Source organism: Corticium candelabrum, chromosome 1, assembly GCF_963422355.1.
Source record: "Corticium candelabrum chromosome 1, ooCorCand1.1, whole genome shotgun sequence".
Taxonomy (NCBI): domain Eukaryota; kingdom Metazoa; phylum Porifera; class Homoscleromorpha; order Homosclerophorida; family Plakinidae; genus Corticium; species Corticium candelabrum.
Genome location: NC_085085.1, coordinates 15,119,709 through 15,131,943, shown reverse-complemented (window position 1 = coordinate 15,131,943; position 12,235 = coordinate 15,119,709). Strand labels below are relative to the sequence as shown.

Genomic DNA, 12,235 nt, shown 5'->3' with positions numbered 1-12,235 from the left:
CGTGTTTCCAATAAATTCTGGCATCTATTAATTAATTAAATAAAGCTATGACAGGAAAAACAATGAAAATCTCTTTCAATTATCTGAAAAATTAAAAATTAAATTTTGAATGGTTGGAGCATGCGCTCTTGCCGTATGTTTGATGTCGACAGTCCAGTGATATATGTGTGCGGGGACACACAAAACACTAGGAATATATGTGCGGGGAAACTTGTAACTCGGGAAAACATATATCACTGTAACACCGCCATCCCCTCCCCTTTTCATTTGTGTTGGAGCTCTGCGTGGTGTTAGCGTGCGTTAATGCGCGTTACTGTGGAGTTGTGTGCATACATGCATGCGTGTTGGTGTGCATGCGTGTTGGTGTGCATGTGTGTTATGATGATGACTAATGTACAAAGACGACGACGATGACGACGACGGCGACGATGATGATGATGGTGTATGACGTTGAGCAAACAAGATTAGCATACGGGTCTACTTAACCGTTTGTGCACCCTTGGCAAGCTTAGAATTACACTTTGCGAGATGTCCAAGCGCGAAACGGTCCACGCGATTATCAAAGACAACAAAGTTGTCGTCTTTTCGCAGACCTTTTGTTGTTACTGCGCCTCGGCGAAGAAAACGCTCAACGAATTGGGCGTCAAGTTCGAGGTGATCGAGTTGGACGAAAGAGAAGATGGAGAGATTATAAAGGACATTTTAGCTGAGGTTACCGGAGAACGAATGGTACTGTGTCTAACGTTAGACATTTCTTAGTATGCTTGATCGTGTTGTGTTCATGCTTGTTCATTCTAGTTTCCGCGTGTGTTTATTGGTGGTGAAAGCATTGGTGGTAACTCTGATCTACAAGCTGTCCACAGCAGCGGTCAGTTGGTACATAAACTACAGAAGGCTGGTGCTCTTTGATTCTTTGCGCAAACAGCTCACACTTGAAGCATGAACTATGATAGAGAGTATATAGTCTATAGTGTCCAACTTTTGTGCGGCTTGAGTATTGTTTGCACTGTATGGTTAATTTATAATAGCTACTAGAATAGACTACAGAAGCTGTTCTGCATTGTTTTGGCTTGTGCTCGTTTTTGTACTTCTTTTTGTTCAACTCTCGTTCTGTTCCCTTGTCGATGCATGCCATGACGAACATTTTTGGTAGTCTAACTATGTTGAGACAGATTAATGTATTGAAAGGCAAACAGTCGCAAACTGAGAGACAGACAAAGATTCAGACAGACAGACAGAAAGATTAGTAGGTGAGACAGTTGACAAACAAGCAGGGTATTTAATTGAAAGAAGGAGTCGGAGACTTTTGGTAAGAATGTAATCTATTACCTGGATTTGTGGCTCTATCACAATGTATTACAGCTAGGATGCCAATTTTGTGGTTTTACTCAAGTGCAGGTAAACAACATCCTTCACAAACACCAAACTTTGTACTGTACATATACAATTGCATGTCATGGAATTCAACATGTATAAAATTTCAGCTCAGTACATGTATCTCATCTGGTTTTTGAGTTATTCAAGTTAGAACTGGACAACGGCAACAAGAAGAATTCGAAAAAGGACTTAGTGAACTGATGATGCAACTAACACCAGTTATACGGGAATCTAACCTTAGTAATTAAGTAGATGTAAATCTAATTAAACTTGTCGCGTGCCACCAACGTTCGTAGTCTTGTATGTATGCGTATTGTACAGGACAGTTTAGCTAGCTAGTAGTGATGGCTGCAGTACAGTTTCGGAAACTCGAAGAGGACGAAAACGGCATTGGAAAAGTACATATCGGTCTTTCAGGTCAGAACTGTAGATTCGCAACTGTAACGCGTACAGTTGTCGCTCTAGATCTGTGCACGTGTACGTTACTATACTTGTACTGTACAGTACATTTGTACATGTTCAACCTAGCGATCAAGCTTGTAAACTGTGTGGTCTACGCTAAGCCCTAGGTACTTCTATAGCAAGATAGAAAGAATGTAACATTACCATGACATAACTCTACTAGTAGACTAGTCTCGCGCAGCCAGCCCCTCTCCCTTTTTGACTCTAGTAGATCCTACTGTTTCTACATACCAGTGTGCATGTAATCTACGTCTGTTCTTTGTGTTAGGTGTCGATTCGAAGAAAGGTGAAATAGTAGTAGCAATGTTTCGCAGTTGATTGAACATCTAGCTATTGTCCATGGATGTGTGCGTGTGTGTGCGTGTGAAATTTATTATCTGCAATGACTAGATCAAACATTTACTGTGGATGACGCAATTGAGCACTGTGGGTTTGGTTTGTTTCAAATTTGGGTTTCTATTTTTTCTGGACTCATTTGGGTAAGAATTATTGCTACTAGTACTGGTCTATAGCTGTCATGTTGTAGGTTTACTTGTCATATCTAATATTATGTTTTATTTCTTAATAGATGGTATTTGCAATGGAAGTTATGTTACTGTCAATTCTTGCACCTGAAATCCGTTGTGATTTTAATTTGACAGACTGGCAAGAGGCATTGATTACAACAGTACGATAGATCACATCCATTTCTTTTCGTAGTTGTTGTATATGCTTAGATACCAGTTGGTAGTCATGCAGTGACTGAGTTTAATTGTCTGTTAATTGGGCATTGTTAGTTTTTCTGTTTGTTCGCTTATGTGTTATTTGCCTCTTAAATACTTGTGAAAGTTTGTTTTCTGTGTACTTGCAAACCACTGCTCCTCTCTGCTCCTCTCTGCTCCTTCTTAAATCTGTGGCCTATTCTCACTTTGGAAAAGAAATTGGTGCTCGATCCTCACTGTAACTGGTGCTCCTCACGGTACCTGGTGTCTTGTACACCTTCATGGTGCTGGTGTTTGCTTGTAGGTTGTGGTGTCATTATAATAAGTCTTTTCATTGTGGTGTCACACAATATGCATGTCTTTTATGTGTTCCCTTTTAAGCAGAGACACTATACATCTGTCTATATTGTTTTTTCGGGCAATACGGGTGCCTCTGCTGGTCTACTAGATTTAATTAAAACAGTTTCTATCAACCCAGTGGACAACAATAATAGGGAATGTGGGCTTTTGTTTTCGGCTTTCCTGGATACTCAAGCCTCAATGCAGTGAGCTTTTTAGAGGTGCAGGTACAAATCAAGTTACGCCCCAACCTTTGGTAATCCCTACAGGGTACACTGTGATTGTATATAATAATTATTATACAAGTCATTTGTTTTGTCTGTTTGTCTATTTATTTATGTGTATGTCTACATCTATCTATGTGTTTTCCTGTGTTCGTGTGTTTATATCTGTCTGACTTTTTAGATTGTTTGTCTGCCTGCCTGCCTGCTTGTTTTGTTTGCTTGTTTTGTTTGGGCCGTGTCTGTTACTAAATAATTTACTGCTTTGTATAAGTCCATTTGCTTAATATATTATTGTATATGCTTGGTTTTAGATTTTCTTTTGCGGAATGCTGTTTGGATCGATCCTGTGGGGGAAAGTACTGGACAATTGGGGTCGAAAGCTGGTTATATTACATATTGAAATACTGTCCTACTTAGATGTTTGTACTATTGTTTCTCTCAGGGCTTGTTTTTGTCAGAAATTTGGGTATGCTATTTTTCCATGCTGAGTGCATTCGCACACAGTTATGTCTGGCTGCTTGTGCTTCGCTTTCTAATTGGTTTTGGTTTATCAGCATCACCACAAGTGTACGTATATGTACTATCTTCACAAGTTAAACATTGCACTGATGTATTACCATGTAAATTTACAGAGTTACTTATTATGCAGAGTTTCTGCCGGTAAAAAGCAGGGCATATTGTCTTGTTCTTGTTGAGGTTAGCAACACATGTTTTCTTGTGCAATACTATACACACATGGTATACAAAATAATATCGCAAGTACACAATATCTTAATTAACAAGAAACTATGATTGTGAAGAACTGTATTTAACATAAGGACATTATTTATTACATTTAGACGTATGATCTCACATAGTTTTAAAATATTAATTCTATATTTTTATTTGATTAATATACGATTAGGTAGTATTTGCCGTATAGATTGTTTGTAACATACTTATTGTATGCAGGTATTCTTCAACATTGGTTTAATATTGGAGGTAGTACTAGCTATTATTGTGATGCCACGGTTAAATTGGCGTTGGCTTCTTGGTCTGACAGCTATTCCACTCTTTATTGATCTGTTTACTTTCAAGGTGAGTAACTAGCTGTTACAACGTACTGCACATGACCATTGTAATGGAATTAAGTTCCTACTATTTAGTTTGCTCCAGAGAGTCCTCGATATTATGTTGCTGCTCGTCAATTAGATAAAGCTCGTCGTGTTCTTGAGAAAGTGGCAAAAATCAATGACAAACCTTTACCTGCTGGTAGACTTGTTTCTGATCAAGACAGGAAGACTTTTGAAACAGTCCAAGGGTCATATTCGAGCACAGGTTCTATTGCACATGCAAACGATGACTCTACTGATAGTGATGTCATAAAAGCAGAGGACTCTCATATTGAGACCACAATAGTCAGTGAAACTGAACAGTTGCTTACATCTAATGATGAAAGCAAAATCAATCAGGTGTATCATGTATGCAGATGTATTCTTGTCATATTGTGAGCTAACTGATTAGATTATGTGTGCAATCTAGAGTGATCACGGAAGCATTTTTGGTTTGTTTTCATCAAAACAGCTAGGTGGCAGCACTATTCTTTTGTTGTTTATTTGGTATGTGTCATAGTGTTGAAGTTTATGCATGCGCTTTGATTGTCATTATCAGTATGTTACTCATAATTAATTAACTTAAGTTACAGTAGGACGTGTTTGAACTTAATTAATTGTTCTATAGGTTTGGTATGTCTTGTACATACTACGGCGTTACTTTTCTGACAACAGAGATGTTGGCAATTGTCAAGGAGAGATCTAATGATTCAACTGTTGTTCCTTGTATTGGTGAGTACATATACTTGTAAGTATGCCAGTTGATGTGCATTGGGTATACATCTACGTGTTGAGCTAGAATATGCACCAGTTGACGACACTCACTGTGCCAGACTTGAGCAGAATGATTATTTGACTGTAATGTGGACTACAGCTGCAGAATCACCAGGAGTCATTATCACGGCTCTAATAATAGAGAGGATTGGTCGTAAGAAAACGATGGCAGTAGAACTGGCTGTTTGTGCAGCCATGTTTCTCCTGATGTTGATATGTCCCATTAAGATGTGAGACTGATTGTAAAATATATTATTTTAAATTTACATAACTGCAGTTTTGTCATAGGACTGTGTTCATGGTGTTTGTGTTTATAACACGTGCTCTAGCAACAGGAGCATTTCAAGCTGTATATGTTTATACACCTGAAGTAAGTTGGGTATACTGTGAGTGTAATTGTTAGGACGTGATAGTTTAATTGAAATACAAACAAATACCTATAGTATCACTGAACTACAAATAATACGGGTATTTATGTTATAAATGTCTAATTAAATTAAATTTATTGTTATTTGTTATTGTAATTTGATTTACTAAGTTGGTTTGTTGTATCTATGTTGTATTGTTTTGTTAAGATATTTCCAACCAGTGTGAGAGGACTGGGTTTGGGCTGTTGCAGTGGAGCAGCTCGATTGGGAGCAATAACAACACCTTTTATTGCCCAGGTAGACAGACATACACGTGTACCTGACGCTGCAATGCCATCATGGTTATAATCAGTATCAAATAAACAATTAGTGTTTTTAATTAACTAGGTTTTATTGAGAGTATCTATGGATGGTGCAAAGGGGACTTATGCAGCAATAAGTCTGTTGTGTTCTGTCTTTGCTTTGTTACTTCCTATTGAAACTAAAGGCAGAATTATGAAGGTATATCTGCTTATAATTAATTAAGTAATTGAGGTTATTGTTTGACTTAGTTTTTTCACTTTTTGTAGGAACAGGTAGATCAATGACCAAGGTCTCTTGACTTAATTTATATATCTAATTGCATTTGCAGGATATATGTGACAGTACAGTAGTAATTTGATAAAGTTCATACATTCTGTAAAATGGTTCTACATGTAACAAGTTTAAAAGCACCCGAGTAACAGTTGTAGTTTGGTTGTTTATCTTCTAGAAGACGTGTAATTAAGTCCTTGCTTGTTGTTTTCGAGGGAACATCACGCCATACAGTCCTGTTGCTATTCCTCTCGTGGAAGGACCACACGGAATGAATGATGAATGAATGGATGAATGAATGAATGCTGTTTTGTTTATCCAGGGAAAACCTTCGGCAAAGGGAGGCCTAAAACTTTTAGTGTTGAGGTTAGCATTCATGATTGTGTGCAAAATATAATTACAGGATGTCACTTTACAGTACATGTACAATCTCATATATATCTATAGTAATACATGTATATTAGCCCAGCAAAGACCATGTTCTTGCGTTGGTAGATAGGTAAGGCATGTGTAAACTAGGAAGCCAAGACATAGTACGCGATTTGCGTATCAATAGTTTTATATCGATCAGTGTACTGAGTGTAGTGTGGCGACTGAGGACATCCGGGACTAACCGCCTCCAATTTTCTAGTTGGAGATGGCGGCAGTACAGTTTCGGAAACTAGACGAGAACGAGGATGATCGGGAAGAAATAGAAGTCAGCATGTCCGGTTAGATAACACGGCAACATATATAATTGCTCTAGTACATGCAATAGATCTAAGATTTACGTGACATCTTGACCTACTCATGCATGTACCAGGTAGGTAAATTCTGGATGTTAGAGTGAGCCTTGCTACTCTTTGTCGTCTCGTCTACTTATTGCGTTGTATTTTTGCAGGATTATACATAGTAGCTAAAAGTTAGTGCCTATGGTATCAGTAGCTAGCTACTCATGATGATCATGAGTCTACTCATGATCATCTTTATCATGAGCACTACACGTAGTTCACGCAAAGCAGGCGATTATGGATGACTTGGTTTGCAACTTGAAGCAACACCTGATTAGTCTACGTGACAGGTTGAGTCTACTAGTGGGTGTTCCAAAAGTGTATATACACTGTGTGATTATAAATACAATGTTTTAATTTATTAAGACATCTCTAACTTTTTATAATCCAAAGAAGACAACTGTAGAATCACGTAATTAGAATGTAGGATATGGTTCATTTTTTGGGACACCCTGTATATAGTGTAGTTTCAAACTACAGGCACAAACCAGAAATTGAAAATTTTGGACAATTTTATCTGTTTCAGCTATCTAATTACTAAGACTTAGCTTTAATTAAATAGCTATAAACTATTATCATCGAGTCATTTAAGGCATCAGTTAACTGACACATACTTACAATGTCTGTCATTGACTGTTGTTAGACCATACGTTTACTGTGGATGATGCCATTGAACAGTGTGGATTTGGTTTGTTTCAAATTTGGCTTTCTATTTTCTCTGGACTTATCTGGGTAAGAATGAGTGACTTAATTGTGTGTCATTGTACTTGTACATACCATATAAGATGAAATATTGGCGGGAGTTTATTTTGGCGGTTTGCTAAGAAATTGACAGAAAAGCATATTGGCAGATTTTATTTTGGCGGTTGGACATCTGGATAATGTTGGTAGGCGTCAACCCTAGTCTCTACTCACTCCACATTGGCCGGGATTTACAGTTGACAACTGCATTCTTTGTGGCCATCACATTTCCGTGGCTTTCTGGTTTCCAACTACTGATGAAGAATTGCTGTTTAGTAAACGTGAAGAACAGAACCCACATGATTCCTATGCTGTTGCCACTGTTCTTGCCATTATCAATGCCTGATGAACGTGGGTGATGACGTCATCACACCTGTACATCTCGGTGTCCAAAATTATTGGCGGATTTTATATTGGCGGTCGCTGGAAAATCCGCCAATCCACCAAAATAAACTTCCCGCCAATATTTCATCTTATACGGTATGTCATTGGCATGACTTGCTAGATGGTAGATGCTATGGAAATGATGTTGCTCTCAATTCTTGCACCTGAAGCTCGTTGTGATTTTCATTTAGCAGACTGGGAAGAGGCATTGATTACAACAGTATGGTTGATCATTTTTATCTAAGACATCTATATGTGTTGAGTGTTTGTTGTCTGCATGTTCACTTGCTTAATTAAGTATCATAATAATTGTTAGTCTGTTTATCTACAGTGTACCTTTTTTATCCAACTTCCTGTGGGCAGCAGATGTAAAAGTGTCTTCCCAACTTTTTGCGATAGTGCTGCTGGACTATGTCTCCAATTGTTGAATAGTCCTAACTTGCTGATATATTGTGAGCACTACATGCCTAGGTTTCTTGGAACCTGCATTTTCTTTTGCCACAAGCATCCCACATTGGTTACTACCTAACTCGCGTTAGACAATTGTCATATCTGCAGGATGATGGTTAGATATGCAAGGGTTGGATAGCAAAGATTTGGATAAGCAAGAAGACACTGTATTTTTGGTCTGTCTGTTCATTTGTATTTATGTTTGTCTGTTACAGTGTTTTGCACTTTAATTGCCTGTCTTTCATAGTCTAGCTAGCATTTGGTGACGCACTGAATGTTTCTGATTTTCTCATTTTCTGGCACTGGATCTGACAAACAAACAAATGGATTGTTTATTCATAGATATTAAAATGCGATGTAGTGCAAATGTCACCAAGTATGGATCATTCATATCAACCACTAGTTATTAGAAACAATACCCTGTAAAGTCACATGACTGAGCAAATAGCATACTCAAGAGGCATTGATTCTTGATTTACTTTTGGTCTGAGTGGCTGTGTGTGTGTGTGTGTGTGTGTGTGTGTGTGTGTGTGTGTGTGTGTGTGTTTTGTGTGTGCATGTGTGTAGCTATGCCTGCTTAAATGTGTCACGCTTTCAACACGATCTAAATAATTCAATCACAAAGCGATTTTGCTTATGGTTGTGTATGTTTGGTTTTATAATTTGTCTATTTGTCTTCAGTTTGTTTTATTAAGTTTATTTTTACAGTAAAATGGTTAGCAAACTATGACAAGTGTGGGATTGTCTTATTATAGGCATGTCTTACCAAGCACTTGATTAGTCTACTTGATATCAAATTGCTTTGATCTTGTTTTGCAGGTAGTATTTATTGGGATGCTTATTGGATCAACACTATGGGGAAAAATATTGGACAAATGGGGTCGAAAGAGGGTCTTGTGCTTTGCCATAGTTTATTCTGTTTGGGGTTTGCAGTTTTCTTTGCTTCCCAGGGCTTGTTTTTGTCAACAATCTGGGTGTGCTATTTTGCCTTGCTGAGTGCCTTTGCATACAGCTATGTTTGGTTGCTGGTGCTTCGTGCTTTGGTCGGATTTGGTATAGCAGCATCACCACAAGCGTATGCAATATAGTAGTTTAGATTACATATTGATTTGATCATATTTTATGTACAGAATGACTTACTATGCTGAGTTTCTGCCAGTAAAAAGCAGGGCATATTGCCTTATCTTTGTTGAGGTTGGCAGTGTTTTTCATCAAGTGTAAGGAAAATGGAATAAAATACATGAACCTGTAGGTGTTTTTCTCTATTGGTACAATGTTGGAAGTAGTCCTTGCTATTATTGTGATGCCACGGTTTGATTGGCATTGGCTTCTTGGCTTGACAGCAATTCCAGTTTTTATTGATCTGTTTGCTTTTAAGGTTAGCAACAAGGGTGTTGATAATTATATGTTATAAATATAGACTTGCTATTATTGGTTTTCTCAGTTGGTTCCTGAGAGTCCACGATATTATGTAGCTGCTGGTCAGCTGGAAAAGGCCCGTGAAGTTCTTGAACAAGTGGCAAGAATGAATGGCAAAACTTTACCTGCTGGTAGACTTGTTTCTCATAAAGGCAAGCAGAACATTGATGCATCAGTGGTGTCAGAATCAGAATCAACTTTAGAAACACATGCAGAATATCATTCAACTGACAGGCATACTGTCACTAAAGTAGATGACTCCAAAGTAAAGTCATCAGATGTTGATGACAGGCCTGTAGTCACAAAAGTAGATGGCTCAGGAGTTGAGCCATCGTATGTTGATGAAGGTTCAGATTTACTGACATCCAAGTCGTCTGATGGAAACGGCAAAGTTAGCCAGGTATCAAGCAGACGTATTTTAGCGTTTACCTCATCTTATTGCTTACATTATGCTAATATAGAATGAGCGTGGAAGCTTTTCTCTTTTGTTTTCGTCAAAGAAAATGGGAAAGAGCACTATTTTGCTTTGGGTCATTTGGTATGTTTGACGATGTTGAACTTGGGTGAGTTGTGTTACGATTGGGATGTGTGTTTGCTGTTTGACTTGTTCAGGTTCAGTATGGCTTTTACATACTACGGTATTGTTCTTCTTACGACTGAAATGTTAGCAATCATTAAGGAGAGATCCAATGATTCCAGTGTTGTTCCTTGTATTGGTAAATATATTTGTAAATTAACAACATAAAGTTGCAAATTCATTTGTATGTGCCGAGTTAGAAGAAGCACCAGTTGACAATGACAACTGTGCAAGACTTGAACAAGATGATTATTTGACTTTATTGTGGACAACTGCTGCAGAAGCACCAGGGCTCATTATAACTGCTCTAATAATAGAGAGGATTGGTCGCAAGAAGACTATGGCATTAGAGTTGGCTGGTTGTGCTGTCATGTTTTTGTTGATGCTGATATGTCCCATTAGAACGTGAGAATTGTGAAATCTATAGTAGCGAGATTTGTATACTTGAAGTTGTTGTTGTAGTGCTTTGCTCATGTTGTTAGTGTTTTTAACACGTGCTCTAATAACAGGAGGATATCAAGCTGCATTTGTCTATACACCTGAAGTAAGTTTAATAAGTATTTCCGAAAGCAATTGCTGTATTTACAATATTCAGGATTTTGGGTTTTTAATTGACATTATATGAGATATGTTTGTGCAGTTGTATATTGGTCCGTCTGTCTGTCTTTTCATTTCTATATATCTATATGTGTGCCAGTTTGTTTGAGGTCTTGTGCTGGCTTGCTACTAGTAGCTTACCTTTTTTGTTTAGTTAGTCTTAGTTGTTTTATAGTACAAAGTTGAATGTGCAGTATGGATGGTAAACTTTGTGGAGTTTTTTTACAATTTCAATGTTGAATTATTGTGTGTGTCTGTTTAATGCATGTTTCATTTGAGTTATGTTTATGACACTGGATTACAGCACGTACTTGCTGGAGTGGTAGTGGGTCTAAGTTAACAGATGCAAGCACAGCTAGCAATCTCTAGTTCAGTCATTCCGCAATAGTGCTTGGCACAAAGCTGCTGAGGAGGTTAGTATACTCAAGTGATATGATAGAGTAGTATCATAATTCTATTAAATCCCATTTAATTATTATATGAGACATGCAACACAGGAAGTTTTGTAAGTTTTACTATTATATGAGTGTTGTTATTTCCATATGGGAAAGAATTCATCAATGCTTCAAGCTTTGGCACCATCAAGATACTGGACAATTATTTGAATAGAAATAGAATGGATTGATTTAGTTTAAAAGTTCTTTTTCTATTATAAAAGTGGTTTGTCTGTTACATGTTGATCTTGATATGGTTAGCTTTATTTGGTGTAGCTTTCTCTATGCTTGTACATTCGATTGTTGCTTGTACTCATATTTTATTGTTAATTAATTAATTAGGTGTTTCCAACTAATGTGAGAGGACTAGGATTGGGTTCTTGCAGTGGAGCAGCTCGACTTGGGGCAATAGCAACACCGTTTATTGCTCAGGTGAAGCACATTGTCAATAGTACAATGTCAAAGTGATAATAAACAATGGATAAATTATTTCTTTTATCAGGTTGTATTGAGAGCATCTATAAGTAGTGCTAAAGGCACTTATGCAGCTGTTGGTCTGTTGTGTTCAATCTGTGCTTTGTTACTTCCTATCGAAACTAGAGGGAGATTGATGACGGTATTTCATTTTTTTGGATCTTATTTATTAATTGCTGGTTGAAAGAAGTCATCGTTTGTACATTTAGGAGCAGGTTGATTCTTTGTGAAACGACAGTTAACTCAATTGCTCTTGCATCGATTTTAATTGCATATATGTTTTACTTGTACGTTTTATTGCTCTGATCATATGATAGGTGATGTGATATATTTCTTTTATTCTTAATTAATTAACAAAGTACAGTTCTCAAAGGGCAACTAGAGTACAAATAGAAAGAGCTAAGATAAAAGTACACACGATCTCTAGGCAGTATAGCTAATTTGTATGGCACTTACACAGTTTATAGTTTGGTGCAGTAT

General features: G+C 37.4%; 3 protein-coding genes across 8 annotated transcripts; all 3 read left to right on the top strand.

The window, feature by feature from the left end:
* Window positions 1–313: 313 nt before the first annotated feature.
* On the top strand, window positions 314–1,060 carry LOC134189551 (uncharacterized). The gene is made up of 2 exons (XM_062657862.1): window positions 314–729; window positions 799–1,060. The coding sequence occupies exons 1-2, from the start codon at window positions 529–531 to the stop codon at window positions 907–909; spliced, it is 312 nt and encodes a 103-aa protein (XP_062513846.1). The 5' UTR covers window positions 314–528; the 3' UTR covers window positions 910–1,060.
* A 599-nt stretch (window positions 1,061–1,659) lies between these two features.
* Window positions 1,660–6,207, top strand: LOC134189499 (synaptic vesicle 2-related protein-like). 3 transcript variants are annotated; one of them, XM_062657808.1, is made up of 16 exons: window positions 1,660–1,794; window positions 2,108–2,125; window positions 2,230–2,318; window positions 2,408–2,506; window positions 3,415–3,486; window positions 3,546–3,670; window positions 3,736–3,799; window positions 4,055–4,180; window positions 4,249–4,563; window positions 4,625–4,701; window positions 4,823–4,926; window positions 5,069–5,198; window positions 5,257–5,338; window positions 5,544–5,633; window positions 5,724–5,837; window positions 5,906–6,207. In XM_062657808.1, the coding sequence occupies exons 1-16, from the start codon at window positions 1,722–1,724 to the stop codon at window positions 5,921–5,923; spliced, it is 1,596 nt and encodes a 531-aa protein (XP_062513792.1). In that variant the 5' UTR covers window positions 1,660–1,721; the 3' UTR covers window positions 5,924–6,207. The 3 variants fall into 3 exon arrangements, with proteins under 3 accessions (XP_062513792.1, XP_062513777.1, XP_062513785.1); XM_062657793.1 differs by having other exon boundaries at window positions 4,994–5,198; window positions 5,906–6,206; XM_062657801.1 differs by lacking the exon at window positions 2,108–2,125 and having other exon boundaries at window positions 4,994–5,198; window positions 5,906–6,206.
* Window positions 6,208–6,510: 303 nt separating this feature from the next.
* Window positions 6,511–12,133, top strand: LOC134189467 (synaptic vesicle 2-related protein-like). Of its 4 annotated transcripts, XM_062657745.1 has the most exons (15): window positions 6,511–6,619; window positions 7,323–7,411; window positions 7,926–8,024; window positions 9,074–9,145; window positions 9,205–9,329; window positions 9,385–9,448; window positions 9,507–9,632; window positions 9,699–10,073; window positions 10,135–10,211; window positions 10,286–10,389; window positions 10,451–10,655; window positions 10,713–10,794; window positions 11,624–11,713; window positions 11,784–11,897; window positions 11,965–12,133. In XM_062657745.1, exons 1-15 carry the CDS (start codon window positions 6,547–6,549, stop codon window positions 11,983–11,985), a joined length of 1,716 nt encoding a protein of 571 aa, XP_062513729.1. In that variant the 5' UTR covers window positions 6,511–6,546; the 3' UTR covers window positions 11,986–12,133. The 4 variants fall into 4 exon arrangements, with proteins under 4 accessions (XP_062513729.1, XP_062513736.1, XP_062513744.1 ...); XM_062657752.1 differs by lacking the exon at window positions 7,926–8,024; XM_062657760.1 differs by having other exon boundaries at window positions 7,996–8,024; window positions 9,074–9,329.
* The last annotated feature ends 102 nt before the right edge of the window (window positions 12,134–12,235 follow it).